Consider the following 24,727-nt stretch of genomic DNA (forward strand, 5'->3'; position numbering starts at 1 on the left):
CCCGGCTGCAATGGATGTTGCAAGGGCATCAAAAAAATAATACACATATATCGTCAACTTGAAATAAAGGGCATTCATAAGCTATGGAATAGAAGTGTGTCTTAAGCCTAGATTTAAACAGTTTCAACTGAGGTTGCACATCGAATCTCAGTGGCAGAGCATTCCACAGTACCGTGGCCCGAATGGGGAACACTCTTGAACCTGCGGTTTTCTTCTTGGCTCATGGGATCACGAGTAGATCAGCATTTTCAGAGCGAAGAAACATAGGGGGAAATTAAATCTGAAAGATATGAGGGAGCAAGTCCATGCATGGTTATGTATAATACCAACAAAACCTTAAAATCACATCTTAAGCTAACAGGGAGCCAATGCAGGTTAGCTAAAATTGGGGTAATGTGATCAAACGTTCTTGTCTTAGCATTTTTGTACTAGCTTCAGGACATTGATTTTGGACTTTGGGAGACCGGAGAGTAATACATTACAGTAATCGAGACGGGAGGTAACAAACCCATAAATTATCAAATCTTTACATCAGACGGGGACAGCCTAAGACGAATTTCAGCAATGTTTCGAAGATGGAAAAAGCAGTCATAGTCCTAAATCACTTTCAGAGGTGTCAAACAGGCGGCCCGCGGTCCAGATCAGGCCCGCTAAGGGATTGAATACGGCCCGCGAGACAACACTCAGAGAAGTGCAAGAGAAAAACAAGCTGCAGGTTGAAATATGTCAACTTGATGTTGCTAAAAAAAGGTGCCTCAAAAGACACTGTACTTGTATTTCTTTTTCTCTCGCTCTCTCTCTCTCCCTCTTTTCCACCATTTTCTCACACTCTCTGTCTCTGTCTTTCACTCTCTGTGTCTCTCTTTTTCTCTTCCTTTTTTGCTCTTTGTCTTTTTCTCTCTCTGTGTCTTTTTAACTTATTTTGCTCTAACTTCCTTTTATCCTTTTCTCTCTTTTCTCTTTTTCTCTTCCTACCCTTCGCGCTTTCGTTTCTCTTTTCTCTCCTTCTGTATTTCTATTTCTCTTTGGATTTCTTTCTTCCGCTCCCTTTCTTTCCCCCTCTTTCATGACTTCTCTTTTTATCTCTTTTGTTTCTCGCTCTCTCTCCCTCTCTCTTTTTTTTCTGCCCTCTCACATTTTCCCTCCCTCTTTCTCTCTTTTTCATTCTCTTTAATCTACTAGTCCGGCCCCTATCGTGTGGCCCCCGAGTTAAAATGAGTTTGACACCCCTGCTTTAAGTGAACCATTGACCTAAAATCGCTTCCTTCCTATAGGATTTCCAACAGAAGGCGCTGCAGCTACACCGGAGCTTTCTCTGCGGCGTCGAAGAAGGGGTCGCATCGTTCCTACGTCACTATACAAGCATGGTGGCTTGTTTTGCGAGCGGCTGATGAAAATGTCGTGGTTGAAAGCTTCGTTGAACGGGGTGGCTGATGTCTTCGAGGAGGACGCAGACGAACTTGACGTTTCAGCCAAAGAATGGGCGCTCAACATGAAAAGAAGACTCAGGGTGAGATTTCGCGATTGTCGCTCTTATGGCGGGCGAGGCAAATGGTTTGGAATTTTCCCTTCACTCCAGGCGGGACGCAACTTTTTTTGTGTGTGTCGAACATTGATAACATTTTTGTTACCATGTTGCCATGTTTTTCTTCAAACTCAATTAATTGTAACTATTACAAGATTTGGCTTGCTTTATAAGCAGGGTTGGGTAGGGTTTCTTTAACTGGATTACTTTTAATTACTTTTGGATTACTCCAGTACCAAATATGCCAATAAATGACAAAAGAAACTAAATATGAATAAAAGTATGACTCACAACACGTGGTAAGCTTTCTCTCCTGGCTTTGATCTCCGGCATAACTAACATAAAATGCGACAGAAACAAAATAAAAATAAATCCAAACAGCTTGCCAACATAGTTTTTTCCGTTCCATGTATTCCGTTACTCCCCAAGCCTGCACAAAATTTAATCATTTTATTCATATTTAGTTTCTTTTGTCTTTTATTAGCATATTTGGTATTGGAGTAATCCAGTTAAAGTAACCCTACCCAACCCTGTTTATAAGTAGGGTTCACGTGTTCTTAAAGAAATTGAAAGGTAAATATTTTCTCTATTAAATACTGCATGTAATCAGGGTCCCTGCGAATCCTTAAAGTCTTGAAAATCATTACATTCATGATTCTAAAAATAAGGCCTTAATATGCATCAAAATGTCTTGAATTCAGTTTTCAAAAGTCTTAAAAATGTGAACACTGGAGATTTATATTTCAAGATTCAAGATGTTTATCGTTATATGTACAGTAAAGAACCACGATTCCCTGCACAATAATATTCTTACTTGGCTGTCCACACAGTTCAGCGTAATAAAACCAAGAAACTATATACTTGTATAAATAAAAGAATAATAAAGATACAAATACAAGATTAACTCAAGATGATTTGCTTGAACTTAAAAGAGTTAGTAAAAATAACATTTTTCCCTGATCCATGATAAAAATGCTCATCAATGTAGCAGAAATTAGTAGTTATCTGCCAGTTTTGACTGAGGATCCATGATATACTGTAAACGTCCTTTTTATTGTTTTCTATGTCTAATATTTTGTACAAAGCTATGTTTTTCAGAGGGAAATTTCTCAAATGGACCAAAATGTGATTTAAAAAACAAATTAAAATATACATTTGATTAAAAGTGCCTCTAATTCATGTGATGATTATTAGTTTGTTTATTTCAATCATGGGTTTGTCTTTTTTTCGACTCAGTGTCAAATTTGGTTTCAAAAGGCATCAAAGAAGTCTTAAAAAGCATTGAATTTAACTTGCTTTCAGCTGTGGGAACCCTGGTGTTAACAATGCCCATCTGAGTTCAAAGAGCCCTTGTGTTTCTTTCTCCCCTCCGCATGTATTCGCTTTTATCTGATAGCAAAGCTGTTCGGGGCGTAACACATTAGGTAGGAAGAATGTGGGGGTAGGCTTGGAGAGTGATCTCACGTTCTTCCCAGTGATTTCTTTGTTTTTATTTGTTAGTGTAACACAGCAAAAGAAGGCTCGTTTTAAGTTCCGGTCAAAGGCCAAACTAAACCCTAAGAAAGATGAAACAGCAAGAATGTATCCACGCAAATCACATACTTGTACGCGCATTATGAGGGAGCTTGACAGAGGCTGCAATAAAGACAGAAGCTAAGAGATGGCGGCCTTGAGTTAAGTTTTAAAACTCCGCATAGCTCCTTTAAAAATGTAATTGTTTAATTAATTTTAATGCTGCTTAAAATTTAAGTGTTGAAATTATGTATATAGTCCGTTTTGTTCTAATTATTATTTTTTAATCAAATGTTAATATTTTTGCACAGCTTACTACAGAATTATAATGACGTGATAATCCATCCATCCATTATCTTCACAGCTTATCCGCATTAGGGTCGTGGGGGTGCTGGAGCCCATCTTGGCTGTCTTCAGGCAGTGGGCAGGGGACACCTTGAACTGGTTGCCAGCCAGTCGCAGGGTACACAGAGACAGACTCGCTCATTCACACCTACAATTTGGTTAGGCCAATTAACCTGTCATGTATGTTTTTGGAATGTGGGAGGAAACCAGGGTGCCCAGTGGAAACCCACGCAAGCACGGTGAGAACATGCAAACTCCACACAGGAAGGTTCGATCTCATGACCTCAGAACTGTCGCACACGCGCTAACCACTGCGCTGCCGCAAAACATACATTGTTCTAGAATCAGATAAGATCAATAGACACTCAAAATAAGGAGAGAAGACACCAATAGATTTCGAATTTGCACTGGAGAAGGGAGCCCAAACCTCAGAAAAATAAATTCTAACCTGTTCTAAAAGCCCTCCCCTAAACTTTCTTTTTATTAAATTCTTTGTTACAAAAGCAGATCTACCCTAAATAGGGTGGGAATCAAAGAACCGCAACATTACTTTACCTATAGTGAAAATAATGTATACAGTTCAAAGTAGTCAAAACAACAAACAAAAGGGCTCAACAACGAACCGGTATCCTGTGCAATCTTCTTTGCAGATTTCCAATATTAAACCAGAATAAACTTATTAATGCTAATCATCAAACGTGTGTAAGAAAATCCAAACGTGGCTGGTTGAAAAGAGGTCCTTTTGTAGAGTTCAGGTATGTGTTGTCCTACGTGCTATGCTAAGTGTCGGTTTCTCAAATAATGGCTGTTTTTTTCCGATGGGGACATCCTTTGTTTATTTATACTTTGGTCGTTTTTGGTTTCTCAGGATGGTTATGTGGATGGTGCTGACGCCGGCGAGGACGCAGCCCTGGAAGTTGGCTTCAGGGAGGGCTTCCAGGAGGGAGCGACAAAGACTGTAGCCATTGGCCGACTTCGAGGAATCGTATGGTAATTTAAACCTTGACTGCTTGAACTCAAATACTGTAAATTTAATGGTAGAATGTTGATATTCACTGGCATATATTCTGTACGCTCTCGTTAGAGGTACGATCTTGGGCCGAAATTTCGTCAAGTCGTGTCTTAAAATATCAGTCTTTAAGTCGGGTCTGCCAGGTTTCTCTCTTGCTGTTTTCTTTTTGTTTTCTTTATTTATTTTTGGCCATCGTAGAGAATCTCTACATCATGCACTTACTTCTACTCAAGTAATTATTTTGATAAATAAGATGCTTATCAAACTATCAGTTTCACTCCAAATCACTAAATCCCCCAAAAATTTCATCCACGGTGTTGGGGTAAAAAAACGCGTCGCTTCCTCCTTCCACCTCTCTCACGTCAGACGTCATTTCCGCTTCTTGACAATAGCCTACATGCTTCACAAACTTTCTTTCTGGTTTTCCGCCAAATACTTCACGATTTGCAGCTTGTAATCTGCAGAATTTTATTATCTTTTTGATGCCATTTTGTCCAGTTTCACCTTTTATTTGCCAAAATAAAGTAAAGCTTCGTGTTTACTTTGGCGGCAAATGAAACCTTCTGGTTTATTTCAGGCTAAGTTATCAAATCAAGTTAATGGGCCAGGTTTGGGCGGGTTCGGGTTTGTATACCCGTGACTCGGGTCGGGTCGGGCTGAATATTTTAGGTTCTGTCTTATCGCTAGCTCTCATTAAAAAAGTCTCTCATGGGCGGCAGTAGCTCAGGAGGTAGAGCGATCGTTTTAGGATTAAGGGATCCCAGTTCGAATCCCGGCTTGTCCGTGTTACATGCCGAAGTGTCCTTGGGTAAGACACTGAACCCCCAATACCCCCAATAAGCAGGTTAGCGCCTTACATGGCTGCACAGATCACGGCCGCTATTGGGAAATGTGAAGCACAATGTAAAGCGCTTTGGGAAGTCATTGACTTGAAAAGCGCTATATAAATGCAGATCATTTCAGATCATTTCATTTCATTTCATATCAATTTAGTGAGTGAATTGCAATCGTGTTATGGTAATCAGTTTGTGCCTAAATCACTGTCGTATAATCTCACCCAACTAAAACTGGTTGAAATTATGTTCCATCCAAAGATGTCTAATTAGTTCAAAAAGCTAAACTTGGAAAAAAAAATTATCTACATGTTAAAAGGCCCCCCAAAGATCCATTTAAATTATGTCTTTGGTTGTAAAGCTGAAAGTTGACCTTGACCTTTAAAAAAGGGGGGGGGGGGCTAAGTTTGGACAACATTAGAAGTACCACTAGAAACGACAATTTTTTTTTAAATTTATTTATTTATCTCCCCTCCCCCCCCCCCTTTTTTTTTTTTTTTTTTTTTTTTTTTTTTTTTTAAATCTTTCTTGAAAAAGTTGTCGGCCACCCGGGAGGAGACGTTTTGTAAGTTGTACGCCCGACGTAAAAGATGCACGCCCTGGGCGTCCGGGCAGACATTATTTCAGACACAAGACGTTAGTCCCAATACTTCCAAGTGGCCAGAAGATTACATTTTTTGACACGTGTTCAATGATAAATACCGTCTTTGATTTTTCATGGTTATTATTCATTTGTCTATGCCTCCCGTCAGCGCCATCTGCGGCTGGTACCAGTCGGAGCACCGCGGCCTACCGATCCCCGCCTCCATGGCGGATCTCCTGCAGCGCGTTTCGCAGCACGAAGATTCCATCGTAACGGAACTCACAAAGGCCATGGAGGAATCGGAACCTCCCGATGCAGAGGATGCAGCGGAAAGGCTGGAGGAGCTTGTGGTGGTGCCTTCGGATACCTGCTCAGAGAGCGACTGTTGCATGAGCACGGATTGTCCGACGTCAAAGGATGGCGGCTTAGCTCGGACTTCGCCATGCGCCCAAAAAGCCGTTTTCACCCAATTGGTGCAGAGCTGCAGGGCCCTTGTGGATGAGTTGGGCCTGCCTCCTGGGTTGTTGGAGCACATCAATGAGCTGGAGAACATTTAACTGACATCTTTTATGCCCAGACTGATTACCGTAAATTCAAGACTCCAAAGTGACTGCATGCTCAAATTTAAGAACGAAACTCGATTTTGTCTTTGTACGTGCCCAGCGGATATGAAGCCTAAACAGCCATAAAAATGAACTAATTCACATCCATTTCTGACAGTTTGAGCACGAACCGCATGGGGAATTTAGCGTCGACACCTGTGACTGCAGAAAGTCGTTTTCAGTTTCATCGTTTTGAGTTCTGCTCCTTTCTGTTAACTTTACCTGTTTTCAGATCATGTGACCAATCAAGTTGGTGATTAGAAAGACAAGCACATATTTACTACTGCGCTGACGGAAAACACAAATGAGGCCTGCGTTGTGTAAAATGCGAGGCCTATTTTTCTCGACGACAGCACCAATTATTTAAAAATTGCATAGGTATTTTTATCAAGATCATGTGCAGCCCCCTCCTCATGCTGAGGTTTTAGTGTTTTGCCTTGCCCTCATCATTAGATTTTATGATTTCTCTGAAACAATCTTAGCACGGCGGCGCAGTGGTTAGCGCGTGTGCGGCACAGTTCTGAGGTCATGAATCGAACTTTCAGTGTGGAAGTTGCATGTTCTCCCCGTGCTTGCGTGGGTTTACTCTGGGCACTCCGGTTTCCTCCCACATTCCAAAAACATGCATTTCAGGTTAACTGGCCGGTCCAAATTGTCCCTAGGTGTGAATGAGCAAGCGAGTTGTAAGTCCCTGTGTGCCCTGCGACTGGCTGGCAACCAGTTCAGGGTGTCCCCTGCCCACTGCCCGAAGATAACTGGGATGGGCTCCAGCACCCCCGCGACCCTACTGACGATAAGCAGTGCAGATAATGGATGGATGGATGAATGAAACAATCTTATGAGCTATTTCTAATTTCTTTTGGGGTTTTCAATGCAATTCATCAAATGTATTGCATAAAAAGGGACACTACATACTAATTCCCTTCTAAGTGTTTCAAAACCAATTTTTATAAAATGGTCTATTTTTAAACAAATATTTAATGAAACTTCACGTGTACAAGTCTGTTTACACACTGTCCCTAAAGGTTCTGGTAATTGAAATTCTAAATCTTCATAAGAAATTATGAAATGTGTATTTCAAGAGACATGTCTATTAAAATGACATTAAAATAAAAATTCAAGCTGTATTTACAAATTGCTTAAAAATACAGTGCAACACATCAAATTATACACAGTAAAATTCGAACTGTAAGGAGCAACTAATTATAAGCTGCAACCAGTACATTTTTAAAGGGATAACCATTTTGTACATACATAAGCCGCACCTGACTATAAGCCGCATGGTCCCACATTGAAACATGAGATATTTGAAGGCAACAGTTGTGGTATTTTACTCCTTCCTCAGGGCAGCTTGCAACTCCCTCTGCTCCCTTGCCTGCACTGCATCGTTGAAGGCCTTTAGAAAGTGACTTTCACATTGTTCACGATTCAGTTCTTCCTGTTGAATATCTACAGCCTGCATCTTGCGTATGATCTTCAGCGGGTCCTCCTGTTTCCTCTCGCCTAGACAATGATAAACACTAAACCATGGTGGTTTGAGCAATAGTCGTGTCGCTCAGTGTGAACATGCCTATATTTGAACGTGGTGGAGCCACACTGTATGTGGAAAGCCCGGGGTACAATCCCTCCTCGTCTCTTAACTGTATTGGGTGAGAGGAGCAGCAACAGATACAGATTTAAGTTGATAGAAGAGACATACCAAATTACAACATAGGGTGGGCTTATTAGCATTGTTAACAAATACTTAATAGAGAAAACATTCCACATTTAAGGTTCTGCTGGGAGGATACAAAATCATACATGGATTGCTCCCTCATATCGTTCAGATTTAATTCCCCCCTATGTTCTGGTCTGGAGCCTTCGCTCTGAAAACAGTGGTCTACTAGTGAATCCAAGAGCCAAGAAGAAATACGCAGGTTCGAGAGCGTTCTCCATTCGAGCCCAAATGTTTTGGAATGCTCTGCCCCCTGAGATTCGATCTGAAACCTCAGTAGTTTACACCCAGGATTAAAACACACTTTTATTCTATAGCTTTTGAATGACCTATATTTCTTGTTGACAATATCTGTGTATTAATTGTTAATGCAACATCCATTGCAGCCTGGTCATCCTGGAAGTGGGATTACCTCATGTGCGGTCCATTCTCAAAGTTTCTTAATTTTCCTCATTTTGAGTTTTTCCTTGCCCTCGCGTAGGTTTTAGATCAGGGGATGGTGTTATAATAGTATGTGGTCTGTGCAGCCCTTGAGACTCCAGTCAATTAAATGCGTCACAAATAAACTTGACTTGACTCAAAGAAGTAAGTCCACTGTCGGTTGCGATCATAACGGAGGCAACTGACAAAAAGGTTGTGGAATACAATAAAACCGTATTGACAGAAACAACGCAGTTGCCAAGTCGAGGCCAACATCTCTCCCACTGTTTGCCGGTCTATGACCATAAGAAGTAACCTGGGGACAAGCGTTGCACCAAAATAGCATTCGTTTTAATTTTTAGCTAGCGATACTTTATTTAAAATTCTATATCTTTTCATTATATTTTTGTTTGGTGGGCAGGATCCAAAAGCGTCACTGGCCTTGTGTGGCCCGCAGGTCGTAGTTTCTCACCCGCACACAATTGGAACCCCGTTCAAGTGTACATATCCATCATACATCAACTTTTTACTTAACATCGCATTACAACCAAAATTGGCATAAGCCAGCGAAGGATTTTGTATATTTTTGACTATATGGGATTTTTTACGATCAAATACAAATTACATTTAAATACAAAATATATTCACTGGCTGAGCTGTTGGGCAGGTCATTGCGACCTAGTGGAGGATGATGTTTACAGAAAACAGCAGGAACTGGGACAAGGGCTGACACAAGAGGAGCCTCTGTGACGAAGTTGTTCTGATAAGCTCTGCTGATATGAGTTTTTTAGACATTGCGACGTCCTTCTGCGAGGAGGTGGTGAAGCTAGTACCTGGCATGCCCATGGGAGGAGTTGGCACGCACATGGGAGGAGCTGGCACGCCAGCTTGTGAAAAGATGTGGGCAGAAGATCGAGGGAGAATCGAGAGGCTCGACGAAGAGCGACACTAATTCGATGGAATTCACTTAGTTTATTATTTAAGAAATTAAATCTGTTGTTCTGATAAGCTCTGCCGATATGAGGTTTTAGACATCGCGATGTCCTTCGGCGAGGAGGTGGTGAAGCTAGTACCTGGCATGCCCATGGGAGGAGTTGGCACGCCCATGGGAGGAGCTGGCACACCAGCTTGTGAAAAGACGTGGGCAGAAGATCGAGGTAGAATCAAGAGAGGCTCGACGAAGAGCGACACTAATTCGGCTAATTCGATGGAATTCACTTAGTTTATTATTTAAGAAATTAAAACTGCTCCTGTGTGGAAATCCTGTTCCCTTGTTCATTTTTCCATAAAGAAACGAGCATGCATTGCTAATTCCTAACACCAGTCAAACCACAATTTAAAAGATTCAAGGAAACACAACTTCCTGCAGAATTACGTAGAAAGTCTAATATTGCTAACTTGCTATTCGAACAATGATGTGATTCTTTGCGTCAATTTACTGACAGAGACAAAGCTTTTGACATTTCCGAGTTATCCTGAACGCAGCGGTGCTAGTCACATCCTGCTATGACGTCACTCGAACTGTGACCGTATTTAAACATAAATACGACCCCCCCCTTCCCCACCATCATAAATATGAACACTTTTCGCTATTTTCATCAACAAATGACTCGCAATTTACCCCAAAAAGCTTTATATTAAAGTAAACGTCAGGCTGCAGTTCTAGGGAATTGTCAAAAGGTGGCGCTAATGTTCCTAAAAGAGCCGAGCGAGCAAGCGGCATGTTTGCGTGCTTGAAGTTTTCCAGTATGCTAGCCGGCTAGTTAGCATTCATTTGGGCTGACCCGAAAACCGAAGGGGTTTTTGTACTCGAAATCGCCTGTCAACTCTGGACACTTTCTGCATTTTGTCAGGTAAAACATTTTCTTTTTATACTTTGACGGGTTTGTCCCGTCGTAGCTTGATATTAGGCAATGGGACGTGTCGTTGAGAAGGGGGGGTCCTGATATGTCACATGTATTATCAGCTGTTAAGATACATGTAGAATATAACATAGGACAAGATATTTAGAGAGTTAGAATTTAATTAAAAAAAAAAGAACATGTATGACTGAATGAACACTCATGACATGCGACATACTTTGTATCTACATCAGTAGAAGACCCCTGAACCCTTTTCCATCAAGAGCTACTTTTTGTAACTAAAGCAAACGCAGAGGTAGGTAGATCAGTCAAAATATGAACTAAAGTAAAACTACTGTTACTTCAGAATGATATTACTCAAGTTGGAAGGAAATAGTAGTCATCCAAATCATTACCTGAGCAAAAGTGGTTAGCACATTCGCCTAACCCGCGAAGGTCTTCCGTAGTATTTGTGTAGTATTTCTGTAGTAGTATTTTTCAGTTTTTTGTGTAGTTTGATTTCTCTTCTGCATTATTTACGTAGTATTTATCTGGTATAGTGTTTCATCTGTAGCATTTTTGTAGTATTTCTGTAGTATTTTTTTTTTATTATTTCCATAGTAGAATTTTTGTAGCATATTTTAAGTATTTTGTAGTATTTCTGTAGTATTTTTTGTATTATTTCCTGAGTAGAATTGTTGTTGCATATCTGAAGCATTATTGTAGTATCGCTGTCGTATTTTTTGTATTAACTCCATAGTAGGATTTTTGTAGTATTTCTGTCAGAATAGTTCTCTATTTCTGTATTAAAGTATTACTTTAGTGGTATTTTATTAGTATGCAAGTGAAGTATTTTTCTAGTAGTATTCTTGTAGGATGTCTGTAGTGTTTTTGGAGGAGTTCAATAATGGTATTTTTGATAGTACTGTATTTCTTTAGTATTTTTGTAATATGACTGTAGTTGTATTTTTGTAGTGTTTGTGTATTATGTCCATCGTAGAATTTTTGTGGCCTATCTGAAGCATTTTTGTAGTATCTCTCTAGTATTTTTTTATTATCTCCATAGTAGGATTTTTGTAGCATGTCTGAAGTATTCTTGTATTGTCTCCAAAGTAGAATTGGTGTTGCATATCTGAAATATTTTTGTAGTATTTCTGTAGTATTTTTATGTATCAACTCCATTGTATGATTTTTGTAGTATTTCTGTCAGAATATTTTTTGTATTTCTGTATTAAAGTATTTCTCTACTCTAATGGTATTTTATTAGTATGTCAGTAGAAGTATTTTTCTAGTAGTATTTGTGTAGGATGCCTGGTGTGTTTGGAGGAGTTCAATAATAGTATTTTTAATAGTACAGTATTTCTTTAGTATTTTTGTAATATGACTGTAGTTGTATTTTTGTTGTGTTTGTGTAGTTGGATTTCTCTTCAGCAGTGTTTCCATTGTATTTCATCTGTAGCATTTTTTTGTAGTATTTCTGTAGTATTTTTGATATTATCTCCACAGTGGATTTGTTCTTTCATATCTAAAGTATTTTTTGTAGTATTTATGTAGTATTTCTTGGTATTATGTCCATCGTAGAATTTTTGTTGCCTATCTGAAGCATTTTTGTAGTATCTCTCTAGTATTTTTATTATCTCCATAGTAGGATTTTTGTAGCATGTCTGAAGTATTTTTGTATTGTCTCCATAGTAGGATTGGTGTTGCATATCTGAAATATTTTTGTAGTATTTCTGTAGTATTTTTATGTATCAACTCCATTGTATGATTTTTGTAGTATTTCTGTCAGAATATTTTTTGTATTTCTGTATTAAAGTATTTCTCTACTCTAATGGTATTTTATTAGTATGTCAGTAGAAGTATTTTTCTAGTAGTATTTGTGTAGGATGCCTGGTGTGTTTGGAGGAGTTCAATAATAGTATTTTTAATAGTACAGTATTTCTTTAGTATTTTTGTAATATGACTGTAGTTGTATTTTTGTTGTGTTTGTGTAGTTGGATTTCTCTTCAGCAGTGTTTCCATTGTATTTCATCTGTAGCATTTTTTTGTAGTATTTCTGTAGTATTTTTGATATTATCTCCACAGTGGATTTGTTCTTTCATATCTAAAGTATTTTTTGTAGTATTTATGTAGTATTTCTTGGTATTATGTCCATCGTAGAATTTTTGTTGCCTATCTGAAGCATTTTTGTAGTATCTCTCTAGTATTTTTATTATCTCCATAGTAGGATTTTTGTAGCATGTCTGAAGTATTTTTGTATTGTCTCCATAGTAGGATTGGTGTTGCATATCTGAAATATTTTTGTAGTATTTCTGTAGTATTTTTTGTATCAACTCCATTGTATGATTTTTGTAGTATTTCTGTCAGAATATTTTTTGTATTTCTGTATTAAAGTATTTCTCTACTCTAATGGTATTTTATTAGTATGTCAGTAGAAGTATTTTTCTAGTAGTATTTGTGTAGGATGCCTGGTGTGTTTGGAGGAGTTCAATAATAGTATTTTTAATAGTACAGTATTTCTTTAGTATTTTTGTAATATGACTGTAGTTGTATTTTTGTTGTGTTTGTGTAGTTGGATTTTTCTTCAGCAGTGTTTCCATTGTATTTCATCTGTAGCATTTTTTTTGTAGTATTTCTGTAGTATTTTTGATATTATCTCCACAGTGGATTTGTTCTTTCATATCTAAAGTATTTTTTGTAGTATTTATGTAGTATTTCTTGGTATTATGTCCATCGTAGAATTTTTGTTGCCTATCTGAAGCATTTTTGTAGTATCTCTCTAGTATTTTTATTATCTCCATAGTAGGATTTTTGTAGCATGTCTGAAGTATTTTTGTATTGTCTCCATAGTAGGATTGGTGTTGCATATCTGAAATATTTTTGTAGTATTTCTGTAGTATTTTTTGTATCAACTCCATTGTATGATTTTTGTAGTATTTCTGTCAGAATATTTTTTGTATTTCTGTATTAAAGTATTACTCTACTCTAGTGGTATTTTATTAGTATGTCAGTAGAAGTATTTTTCTAGTCGTATTTGTGTAGGGTGTTTGGAGGAGTTCAATAATAGTAATTTTTATAGTACAGTATTTCTTTAGTGTTTTTGTAATAATAATAATAATAATAATAATTTCCTTTGTATTGTCATTCTTTGTAACAATGTACACAGAACGAAATGTCGATACACCTGACCCGTTGTAGCGAGCTGATGCAGCCGCAGCCAACAGAGGGCGCCGCCATTTACCAATGTTATAATATGACTGTAGTTGTATTTTTGTAGTGTTTGTGTAGTTGGATTTCTCTTCAGCAGTGTTTCCATTGTATTTCATCTGTAGCATTTTTTTTTGTAGTGTTTCTGTAGTATTTTTAGTATTAACTCCATAGTAGAATTGTTCTTTCATATCTAAAGTATTTTTTGTAGTATTTATGTAGTATTTCTTGGTATTATGTCCATCGTATAATTGTTGTTGCCTATCTGAAGCAATTTTGTTGTATCTCTCTAGTATTTTTATTATCTCCATAGTAGGATTTTTGTAGCATGTCTGAAGTATTTTTGTATTGTCTCCATAGTATATTTTTTGTTGCATATCTGAAGTATTTTTGTAGTATCTCTGTACTTTTTTTGTGTGTTCTCGTCGTAGTAGTATTTTTGTAGTATTTCTGTCAGAATATTTCCGTATTTTTTCTGTATTAAAGTTTTACTCTACTCTAGTGGTATTTCATTAGTATGTCAGTATAGGTATTTTTTAGTAGTATTCTTGTAGGATGTCTGTAGTGACTTTGGAGTTCAATAAAGGTATTTTTATAGTACGTTATTTTCGTAATATGACTGTAGTTGTATTTTTCTAGTTTTTTGTAGTTGGATTTCTCTTCTGCAGTATTTCCATAGTATATCACCAGTAGCATTTTTGTAGTATTTCTGTTGTATTTTTTTATTATTTCCATAGTAGGATTTTTGTCATATTTCTGTCAGAATATTTCTGTATGAAAGTATCACTTTACTCTAGTGGTATTTTATTAGTATGTCAGTAGAAGTTTTTTTCTAGTATTATTCTTGTAGGATGTCTGTAGTGTTTTTGGAGGAGTTCAATAATAGTATTTTTATAGTACAGTATTTCTTTAGTATTTTTGTAATATGATTGTAGTTGTATTTTTGTAGTGTTTGTGTAGTAGATTTTTTTTGTAGTTGTATTTCTCTTCTGTAGCATTTTTTGAGTATTTCTGTAGTATTTTTTGTGTTATCTCCATAGTGGAATTGTTGTTTCATATCTAAAGTATTTTTTGTCGTATTTCTTGGTATTATTTCCATCGTAGGATTTTTGTTGCATATCTGAAGCATTTTTGTAGTATCTCTCTAGTATTTTTTTGTATTCTCGTCATAGTAGTATTTTTGTAGTATGTCGGTCAGAATATTTCTGTATTTTGTCTGCATTAAAGTTTTACTCTACTCTAGTGGTATTTCATTAGTATGTCAGTATAAGTATTTTTTAAGTAGTATTCTTGTAGGATGTCTGTAGGGTTTTTGGAGGAGTTCAATTATGGTATTTTTATAGTACAGTATTTTTGTAATATGACTGTAGTTGTATTTTTCTAGTTTTTTGTAGTTGGATTTCTCTTCTGCAGTATTTCCATGGTATTTCATCAGTAGGATTTTTGTAGTATTTCTGTTGTATTTTTTATTATCTCCATAGTAGGATTTTTGTAGTATTTCTGTCAGAATATTTTTGTATGAAAGTATTACTCTACTCTAGTGGTATTTTATTAGTATGTCAGTAGAAGTATTTTTCTAGTAGTATTCTTGTAGGATGCCTGTAGTGTTTTCGGAGGAGTTCAATAATAGTATTTTTATTGTACAGTATTTCAATAGTATTTTGTAATATGACTGTAGTTGTATTTTTGTAGTGTTTGTGTAGTTTTTGTAGTTGGATTTCTCTTCTGCAGTATTTCCATAGTATTTCATCAGTAGCATTTTTGTAGTATTTCTGTAGTATTTTTTGTGTCTCCATAGTAGAATTGTTTTTTCATATCTAAAGTATTTTTTGTAGTATTTCTTGGTATTATTTCCATGGTAGAATTTTTGTTGCATATCTGAAGCATTTTTGTAGTATTTCTCTAGTATTTTTTGTATTATCTCCATAGTAGGATTTTTGTAGCATGTCTGAAGTATTTTTGTAGTAAATTGCAGCAAAGGTCGAACTTAAATCTTGAATCCTCCTTAAAGCATTCGTGCTTGCTCGTATTTTACTTTAAAATCATGTAGGTAAAATATTCTCAATGGATTGACAATAAGGCGTGAATATGATATTTCATAGTATAAAATGTCTTCATATTGCTCTTATTCGAAAGATAAAATTTGACCACCAAGTTTAAATAGATATAAAAATACCAGATCATGTACTGTCCTGGCAGAGCATAATGTTTACTGTTGTATAAAACTTAAAGTAGAAAGGTTCGTGTCGTCTTCTTGTAGAGATACAATCGCATTTTTATTGCAGGTATGAGCGTCCTTGCACAACCGCCTCGGTAGGACCCGAGGCGACGCCACCGGGCCCCCCGTGTGTGCGTGTATTAAGGGGGGCACTCCAATGGGGACCTGCTGCTGTCGCCCTAAAAGTCCTTGCAGCAGTTTTGAGGAGCGAAGCGGTTTGCTGAAAGATGAGGCCCAGGTCGCTGGACCCACCGGATGCTTGGCGACATCAGCAGAAACGGCGAGCAACTCTTGTGTCCCGCAAGAACCTGAAAACATAAGGTATACTTGAGCAATTGGTTACCGTATTTTCTGGACTATAAGGCGCACCAATAAAAAACAAAATGGCCAGAATTTTGAACGGGGTTTTTATAATTCTTGTGCCTTATGTCAAGTCAAGTCATGTTTATTTGGGATGCCTTTTATCACAAGGAGTATGAAAGGGCTGCACAGACCACAGATGATTGCAAAATACATACTATTGTTACACTATCCCCTGATCTAAAACCGATGTGAGGGCAAGGAAAAACTCAAAATTTCAACCTGAGGTAAATGAAGAAACCTTGAGAAGGGACCGCACATGAGTTAATAGTTCTTCGAGGATAATTCACAGATATTGTCAACTTGAAATATTGGCCTAGATTTAAACCAGTGGTGTCAAACCCATTTTAACTCGGGGGGCCACACGATAGAACAAACATTCTGTCGGAGGCCGGACTAGTAGATTAAAGAGAAAGAAAAAGAGAGATAAAGAAATAAGAGAAAGAGGGAGGGAAAAGAAGAGAGGGCGGGACAAAGAAAGAAAAAGAGAGAGAGGGAGAGAGCGTGAGAAACAAAAGAGGTAAAAGGTCGTGAGAGAGGGGGAAAAGAAAGGGCGAGGAAGAAAGAAATCCAAAGAAATATAAAAACAGAAGGAGAGAAAAGAGAACGTGAAGGGTAGAAAGAGAGAAAAAGAAAAGAGAGAAAAGGAAAAAAGGAGGTTGGAGCAAAAGAAGTTAAAAAGACACGGAGACAGAAAGAGACAAAGAGCAACAAAGGAAGAGAAAGAGAGACACAGAGAGTGAAAGAGACAGAGAGTGGGAGAAAAGGGGTGGAAAAGAGAGAGAGAGAGAGAAATACACGTACAGTGGCTTTGGCAACATCAAGTTGACATATTTTAACCTGCAGCTCGTTTTTCTCTTGCACTTCTCTGAGTGTTGTCTCGTGGGCCAGATTCAATCTCTTAGTGGGCCTGATCTGGCCCGCGGGCCGCCTGTTTGACACCTGTGATTTAAGCAGTTCCACTAAGGTTGCAGATCGGATCTCAGGGGGCCTGAATGGAGAACGCTCTCCAGATCACTTCTTGGCTCTTGGGATCACTAGACCGGAACATAGTGGGAAATTAAATCTAAAAGATATGATATGTGTGGACAAAATTCGAACAGCCTTACCATATTTGTGTGATTATTGACCAGTTGATACATTTTATCACATAAAACACCTGCATAGCAATAGTGGCAATGGCTATTGAACCCGATAGTGATACAGGGTTCCCGAAGGTCCTGAAAAAGTCTTAAAAGGCATTAAATTTAATATTGGCATTAAAACGTCTTAAATACAATTTAATTTTACTTTGGGGGCAACTTGGCGTGACCACTAAAACGGAAGTATCAAAACGGTGAAATGGTTTCAGTCGGACGCGCGTCCTAGGTCTACCCACGATACACATAGCACCTTCTGACAAATACGTTTACTTTAGCGCATGGAAAAATGTAATCAAATAAAATGAAATGATCTGCATTTATATAGCGCTTTTCAAGTCAATGACTTCCCAAAGCGCTTTACAATGTGCTCCACATTTTCCAATAGCGGCCCTGCAGCCATGTAAGGCGCTAACCTGCTTATTGGGGGTATTAGGGGTTCAGTGTCTTACCCAAGGACACTTCGACATGTAACACGGACAAGCCGGGATTCGAACTGGGATCCCTTGATCCCAAGACGAGCGCTCTTCCTCCTGAGTTACTGAGCATAAAGACTAAAAGCCCTAAGAAGGGTTATCAATGTACATTTAATGAGAAGAGGCTGTCCGATAAAAGATTTTTGCCATGGTTAAAAGCTGTGCAGGGTAATTTTTACAAGGCACGATGTATTGTGTGTAAGAAATATTTGGGTTTTTATTTTTTGTTTTTTTTCAATTGAGTGTTTTTTTTTTTTTTTTCATTCTTAAAATTAAGCATGCGGCTTTTAATTGGCTGCGCCTTATGTCCGGAAATCATTGTAAATAAAAATTGTTTGAAAAGGACTGAAAATTTGCAATTGTGGAACCTATGACAATAATGAACAACCACTGCACTGCAGGATGTTACCCTATTTCACTCTGTAAGGCCCAAAATGATTGGTTCTTTCCTCACATGAATTTATAACTTATAATAGCCCAAAAAGATAACAACTATAACTGCACGGTTTCAGTCAGCCTCAATCAATTTTTAAAGACTAAAAGCCCTAAGAAGGGTTTAAAAATACATCTCCAGGGAGCTAAATCTAAATTTATTTTTTATACTTGTCTGGTTTTGCCATTATCAAGCTCTTTTGGGTGGCTGAAAACGACAGATAGGTTCTTATCCTTTTAGTGGCAGAACAAAGTGCAGTGACGTCGGTTTTCTCAGGGCAAAGAAGCGTAATGCAGTGATGGGATCGACTTATTTTATTTATGAGCCATATTTATCTATTCATCAAAACAATTGATTTTGTTTTTAACAGTGAGCGTTGTAATGATAAAGAAAATTAGGATATTTCTTCACTTCCACTCGATACTGATTAGATAATGTGCCGCGATCAAGACTGCAACTGTCAATCTCAATTAATTGGCGCAGGTTTTTTTTTTTAAATTAAATTTGCAGTGACATATATGCAGAAGTGTGGCAAAAATCATAAACGCTTGGAATCTTTCAAAAAAGTAGTGTCGGCTTATTGAATATTTTATTATGGCAGCAAGCGACCAATTGCCAGGCGGTCATATTAGTCTTTAATCAGTCCGATAACTGTCAGCCCGATAACTATCATGTACCCCTCCCTAATTAGTAACATCTGTCAGCATGTTTTCATGTTGCAGTAGCACCAATACTTGGTCTCTCTATCACTTGCTCATGTGGGTAAGGGATTGGATCCCATGGCTACTGAAATGAGTCTTAAGTTACTCCCACTGTTTACTCACGCTTCATTGAATTTCTTCTCTTCGACATTTAGAGCACTTGGCAGAAATCACAACGCTTCATTGCCTCTGCGGGCCCTCACGATGCTTTGTTTTAAATAAACCGTTAAATTCCATGGTTCGTACCAGTTCTAAGCCAATTGCTAGGCGCTGGCTAAGGCAACCTGCCGACACACTTACGAACATCTGCCTAAAAAAAAACGCAGCATCTTATTGTTAGCTACAATGTTTATAATGTAGAATAAAGTAGTGGCTTGTAGTCCGGATTTGATGGTAATAAGTATTTAGTTAATGAGTATTTTTGTCCTCTGTCACACAGGAAGATGGCTGACAAAAGGCCTTTAAAGGTAGAAGACAGCACCGATATACAAGTGCCGCTTCTTCCCCATTTTGACACATCTGTTGCTATTGTTGCTCTGGAAAATGGTTCCCTACTGCAAGGACATGATTGCACTCATAAAGCTACAGCCAATACTCAGCCTACCATCCCAGAAGAAAGTCTAGAGACCTTTCTGGACACAAATGAATCACATGACCTCCCGCAGGAAGTCATTTTCCAAGATGGCGACCAGCATCCTGCCTCATCCATGCAGGTTCAAGTCAATGATGGCAGCCAGCAAGAAGAGGCGCTGATGTGTTCTGGTGAAGAAGACGCAGACGTGTCAAAAACTCTACCGGATGACGACGAGTCCACCAAAGTGACGACGATGGAACTTTGTCTGAATGGCGGAGACGCATCACCGTCTGCAGACACTATGGAGGAATCCTTAGCTGCAGCATGTCAGGAGAACACGTGCCAGCCAAACTGGTAAGTTCTTTGACAGCAAAACATGGGATATAGACCCTAAACACTGTGTCCAAACTGCTAGCATGAATACTTGGGAAAAAACAATTCCGTACATCCGGACTGTGACTTTTGAAAAAAGACTGACATTACAACAGTAGTAGCCCACTTTATGACACGTCTTTGACATATTTTGAATTATGTGTTGCGAAATAGACAAATTTTCAGCTGGTATTGATTTGAATTGCCTTTGTCATTGATAACAACGTAGTTAAACATTGTATGCAGGGTTCTTACAGGTGTTTGAAATCCTTGAAAATGCTTGATTTTTTAATGTTGTGTTTTCAAGGAGGCGGTAAGGTGCTGTAAATGCTTGACATTGTTGCCATGTTGTTAAGTCTGTTTAAAAATGACGCAAACCATGCCTTTTGGTGGCTTCGCTTTGCCGTTGGATTTCTTCCTCGTTATTAACTGCAGCTGGCATTAGTTTGTAAGACATTATCCCATGGGAAGTGCCCAAGAGAACAGGATGTATTGGTGCAAGGATTGCATATCTATTGTGGGCCACGTTAAAAGTTAAGATTGCATTTGCCAGTGATAAATTGTGATGGGAAGAACTTCATTTTTACTTCCAAAAATATTTGCTATTTACTCAAGGTCTAAAAATCGTTCGCCTTGATAAATGCACAGGCAAGATTAAAAATTGCATATGTAAATCGCATATATATTTTTGGCTCTTCAAAATGAATGATTCACACCTGATTTTTTTACTTCTCATGGTACTGGGGAAAATGGAGTATTGGCTTTGGATGTCCATAAAAAGTGATTTTATTTGGCCATGATTTAGGTGTACAAACCCTACGTACATAGTGGAATTACTTTCTTCATATTTCAATTGTGTGAAGCACAAAAGTGGTCGGACGAGTACGGGTATGTACAAAAGGCATTCTTGTGTATCAAGGAATGGGATAGGTGTCAACATCCTATCTGGAATGTTTTGCAATGCCAAGTTCAGATACTCTAACCTCGCAGGGGCTAAACTAAAGGAGCTGCATTGATACTGGGGAGTCAAACGCAATGCTTGCGAAATTCAAGTTGAAAAGAGGCAGATACGATGATAAGGCCCATCTGTTTGCGCTTGGAACTGTACCCATTGAGTCAATCCTCACAGCATCATATAAAGTTGTATAATTCATATCAAAGTTGGGCAATCCATGTACCATTGGTAAAAAACTTGTAAAGCCACCTGCTTCAATTAAGTGACCAAAGGTAAACAGTCAAAAATTGCACTTTCAAATGACACCATCAGTGACAGAATAGAGGACACAATAAAGACATCTTAGCTCAAGTAGTCGCAAATCAGACTAACTAAACTACGTGTCTTGAATTTGAAGAAAACTAAATCATTTTTTCTCCTATAGTAATGTAGGGTTCTGTAAATGCACATAAGAAACTGGTGGGGTTTGGTAACTCTTAACAGGGTTAAGAACTAGCGCATGTGTCAAAACTGCTAGCATGAATTACTCGGGAGGTGCAAATTCCGTACATCGGGACTTTGACTCTTTAAAAAGACTTGTATATTATGATACCAGATCATCCTCCTCCCTCCATCTCACTATACCCGCTGCCTGTCTCAGCTCATTGGGGAGCAGAGCTTTCAGCCGCTTTGGTTAAGGGTTATTGTACTATTTTCTTTATTAATTATCCATTATCCGTTATCGGTCCTTACGCTACAAAGCCAAGGAGCCGGGACACTTACCCTCAGCCAAAAGGCTGGGGATAGCACCAGATCCTATTCACTAGACCACTGAGGATACAAACTACATATAAAAAGGCTTGTCATTGTGGCCTGTGGTTTGAACAAATTTATTGACACTAAAAACAGAAAACAATCATGACAATCTCAACAGCAATTTAGCACATTCATACTGTGCTGTCCTTTGAGACTTTGATAAAGGGCTATACTATAAATGTGACCTGACTTGCTTAAGGTTTTATGTCATCATCACATCACTTTTAGTCACAGTACCACCAAATTGTTGATGTCATCATTTGGCCGGGCCGCGAGAATATTGCGAGACATTAAACCGGTCCGTGGTACAGAAAAGGTATGGGAGCACTGACGGTATTGGATCTTCGACTCACAAAGTCTTTATTAGGCACAAGTGATTCTGGTCTGAACATAAACAAAGGCATTGTGGGTAGTAATTCTGTCGCTCTAAAAAAATACAAATAAACGCATAGCCGCATATATTATAAAAACATTTGTCACTTACAATGCATAGTTTGAGCTCGGAAAAAGTAAAAAAAAAAGTATCTATTGTCATTTTTTTTTTACATTTATGTCTGGTCTCGTGATTAAAAGGTGTTTCAGTGTGATGATAAGTCAGAACGCATTTTCCTATGTCATCCATGTCCTTAGTGGCCGGCCTGGTGGTTAGGATTTGGTGCGTTTACCATCACTTTCCGGGTTCGATCCCTGTTGCCACCATTGTTATGTAATTGTGGTCAGTGATAAAGATCAACTGATCAATATTTGAACAAAGATGATAATATAGAGATATGTATTTCCATTTTTCCCATACATAAGCTGCACCCGATAAGGCCCACATTGAAATTTATGGCCAACTTGGGTTTGTTTGTGCATGGCTTATAGTCTTGAAAATACTGTATTTCAGTGTTTCCCACCAATGAATGAGACTGTGGTGGTTTCGTTTGGGACCGCCACATTCTTGAAGTTTTTTTTCCTGGTTTGTGCTTTTGTGTTCCTTTTAAACATGGGTCCCAAGAACAACAGCGATAAAGGGAAGGATAAGAGGAAAACAGTGAGGCAAACTATTGGACTGAAAAAGGAATTGATCGCCAAGTATGAAAAGGGTTTTCGAGTGTCCAATCCCGCCTTGCGATAACCCAACACACGTGTGGGGATCAAAAAAAAAATTCAAAGCTTTCAATTGTATTCCAAGCTCAAATCTATTAAAACCCCCTGAAAAGAGCAGGTCCCCTTTAATAATATTAATTCGCCATTAGATAGATAGATGGATAGATAGATAGATACTTTATTCATCCCCGAAGGGAAATTCACATTTCCAGCAGCATCCCTTCGCTGACAACAATACAATAAAAAAAAGAAGAAAAAAAAGAATACAATATACAAATACCCAGTGTGACGTGTCATCAAGCAAAACGTTTAGATTTTTTTGCCATTAATGATTATAATATACCATATTACTATCATACATTTAGATTCACATAGGTTTTACTAACATGTGAATCAATTTATCATTTCTAGGAGGTAAAAGACACAAGGTGGCTATCTCAGCACTTAGCTATTGAAATGCTTCAGAAAAATCTCCCTGCTGTGCTTGCCACATTGGCTAGAGATGCTGACAGGTATGCCAAATATGCATAATATTTGGTGTGAATGTAAGGTGCATAATTGTCAGTGTATCAGTTTTAGGGGTCATAAAAGACAATAAATTAAGCTGGAAAACACACATCAGACACAAACTAAAGTATCTAAAAGCATTTCAATAATTAATAAAGCCAAATTCATTCTAAACTATAATTCATTGTATTTATTATATTGTTCTCTAGTTCTGCCATACTTGTTGTGCAGAAGTCTGGGGGCAATAATTACAAAAGTTCACTACAGCCCCTTTTTATCCTCCAAAAAGGTGCAATTAGAATCATACACAGGGTAGGATATCGAGATCATACTAATATTTTATTCCTGCAGTCCAAATTATTAAAATTAGATGATTTAGTAAAATTTTTCAGTGCACAACTACTATTTAAGGTCAACAAAAACATAGTGCCAGAACATGCGTAAATTATTCATTCGGAAAGAGGGAAATTATAACTTAAAGGGCTGTAGTGAATTCATAATCCCAAAGGTGAGAACCACCAGGAAAAGTATGTGTGTGCCTGTGTGTGGAGTCGAGCTTTGGAAACGGTTTGCAAGACGAGATCAAACGGTGTCCAACTATTCTTGTTCAAGTTTAGATACAAAAGAACATTCCTGTCTGCATACAGAGATGAGGAGGATGGGGTCTGAGTAGTGCGGGACATTGGGAATAGTGCGTCGAGTTAACTTTGTGTTAATGTTGCTATTCTTATATCAAAACTGTTATTATTAATATTACAATTGTTGTGATATCATTGGTGTATCTGGTGGGGAATATGAAGGGGTAGGTAGTATAAGCATTTGCTTCTTACTAACCCTTTTCGAACATATTATGTAACATTATTTTGTTGTTAAATTATTGTTTTTGTTCTGTTTTTATTTTGAGGTTCGAATAAAGTTTTCATTCATTCATTCATTCACTTTAATTCCTTTTGACTAATTGTAGTTATCTTATAGGTCAAATCAGACCTCAGGAACAGACTGCAAGGAGAACACCTTGCTTGCCTGCCTGAGAGTCTCTATAAATGGACCAAGCTCTGAAGTGTTTCTTTTTGGAAGAGCTATGGAAATTTTCTTTACAAAGCCAAGAAAAGTTAAACGTTCAAGGGCAGGGTGCAAAGTGTGTCAGTCGTGAGTGAATGAACAAAGGACTGAATGAGTATGTGAATGAATTAATGATTTTGTGTCATGTTTTTTTAATTTAAGATTATATTTGAAATATTCCTGATATGCCGTTGTGTGCTCTTAAGGATAATACCAACCTGTTATGTTCATATACAGCAATTTATATTACATTCGGTGGTCTCAAAATGCCCTAAAGAGATACACTAGGCTTGAAAATGTACACCACACCCTACCCCGAGGGTCAGAGACCTTCCCAACACAGTCTCCTAAAATCCTATGGGAAACACTGGTATTTGGTTGAATTATCCTGTTCAGAAGCACAATTCACTGATTCAAAAGATAAATGAATGCTTTTTTTTCTCTGCGGTTAG

At 37.9% G+C, this 24,727-nt stretch overlaps 2 protein-coding genes and 1 long non-coding RNA gene across 8 annotated transcripts in view; 2 read left to right on the forward strand and 1 right to left on the reverse strand.

The window, feature by feature from the left end:
* Positions 1-1,349: 1,349 nt before the first annotated feature.
* Positions 1,350-6,486, forward strand: LOC148348494 (protein YAE1 homolog). Its single transcript, XM_088322250.1, has 3 exons — positions 1,350-1,510; positions 4,251-4,372; positions 5,980-6,486. Exons 1-3 carry the CDS (start codon positions 1,391-1,393, stop codon positions 6,365-6,367), a joined length of 630 nt encoding a protein of 209 aa, XP_088178376.1. The 5' UTR covers positions 1,350-1,390; the 3' UTR covers positions 6,368-6,486.
* A 3,667-nt stretch (positions 6,487-10,153) lies between these two features.
* Positions 10,154-24,727, forward strand: part of LOC148348495 (ubiquitin thioesterase otulin-like) — a 32,609-nt gene continuing 18,035 nt past the window's right edge. Inside the window, exons 1-3 of one of the 5 annotated variants that reach the window (XM_088322236.1) lie at positions 10,154-10,399; positions 15,880-16,133; positions 19,361-19,849. In XM_088322236.1, coding sequence (XP_088178362.1) covers positions 15,970-16,133; positions 19,361-19,849 — 653 coding nt within the window. In that variant the 5' untranslated portion in view covers positions 10,154-10,399; positions 15,880-15,969. Of the gene's footprint in view, positions 10,400-15,860; positions 16,134-19,360; positions 19,850-23,004; positions 23,219-24,068; positions 24,646-24,727 lie in introns of those variants that run through there. The other 4 variants (XM_088322237.1, XM_088322238.1, XM_088322240.1 and 1 more) reach the window with 4 other exon arrangements.
* On the reverse strand, positions 15,780-21,661 carry LOC148348496 (uncharacterized). Of its 2 annotated transcripts, XR_015847584.1 has the most exons (4): positions 21,585-21,661; positions 19,526-19,794; positions 17,013-17,209; positions 15,780-16,120 (listed from the first exon to the last, which is right to left on the reverse strand). It is a non-coding gene; the product is annotated as an uncharacterized LOC148348496 (long non-coding RNA). The 2 variants fall into 2 exon arrangements; XR_015847583.1 differs by lacking the exon at positions 17,013-17,209.

The sequence above is a fragment of the Urocampus carinirostris genome, chromosome 18 (assembly GCF_059441175.1).
Source record: "Urocampus carinirostris isolate Australia breed hairy pipefish chromosome 18, RoL_Ucar_1.0, whole genome shotgun sequence".
NCBI classification, from domain to species: domain Eukaryota; kingdom Metazoa; phylum Chordata; class Actinopteri; order Syngnathiformes; family Syngnathidae; genus Urocampus; species Urocampus carinirostris.

Excerpts from the sequence above, each read along its gene's own strand:
- LOC148348494 (XM_088322250.1), top strand. The coding sequence starts at position 1,391 with ATGAAAATGTCGTGGTTGAAAGCTTCGTTGAACGGGGTGGCTGATGTC. Across the intron at positions 1,511-4,250 it reads ACATGAAAAGAAGACTCAGG|GATGGTTATGTGGATGGTGC; the intron begins GTGAGATTTCGC and ends TTGGTTTCTCAG. Across the intron at positions 4,373-5,979 it reads CGACTTCGAGGAATCGTATG|CGCCATCTGCGGCTGGTACC; the intron begins GTAATTTAAACC and ends GCCTCCCGTCAG.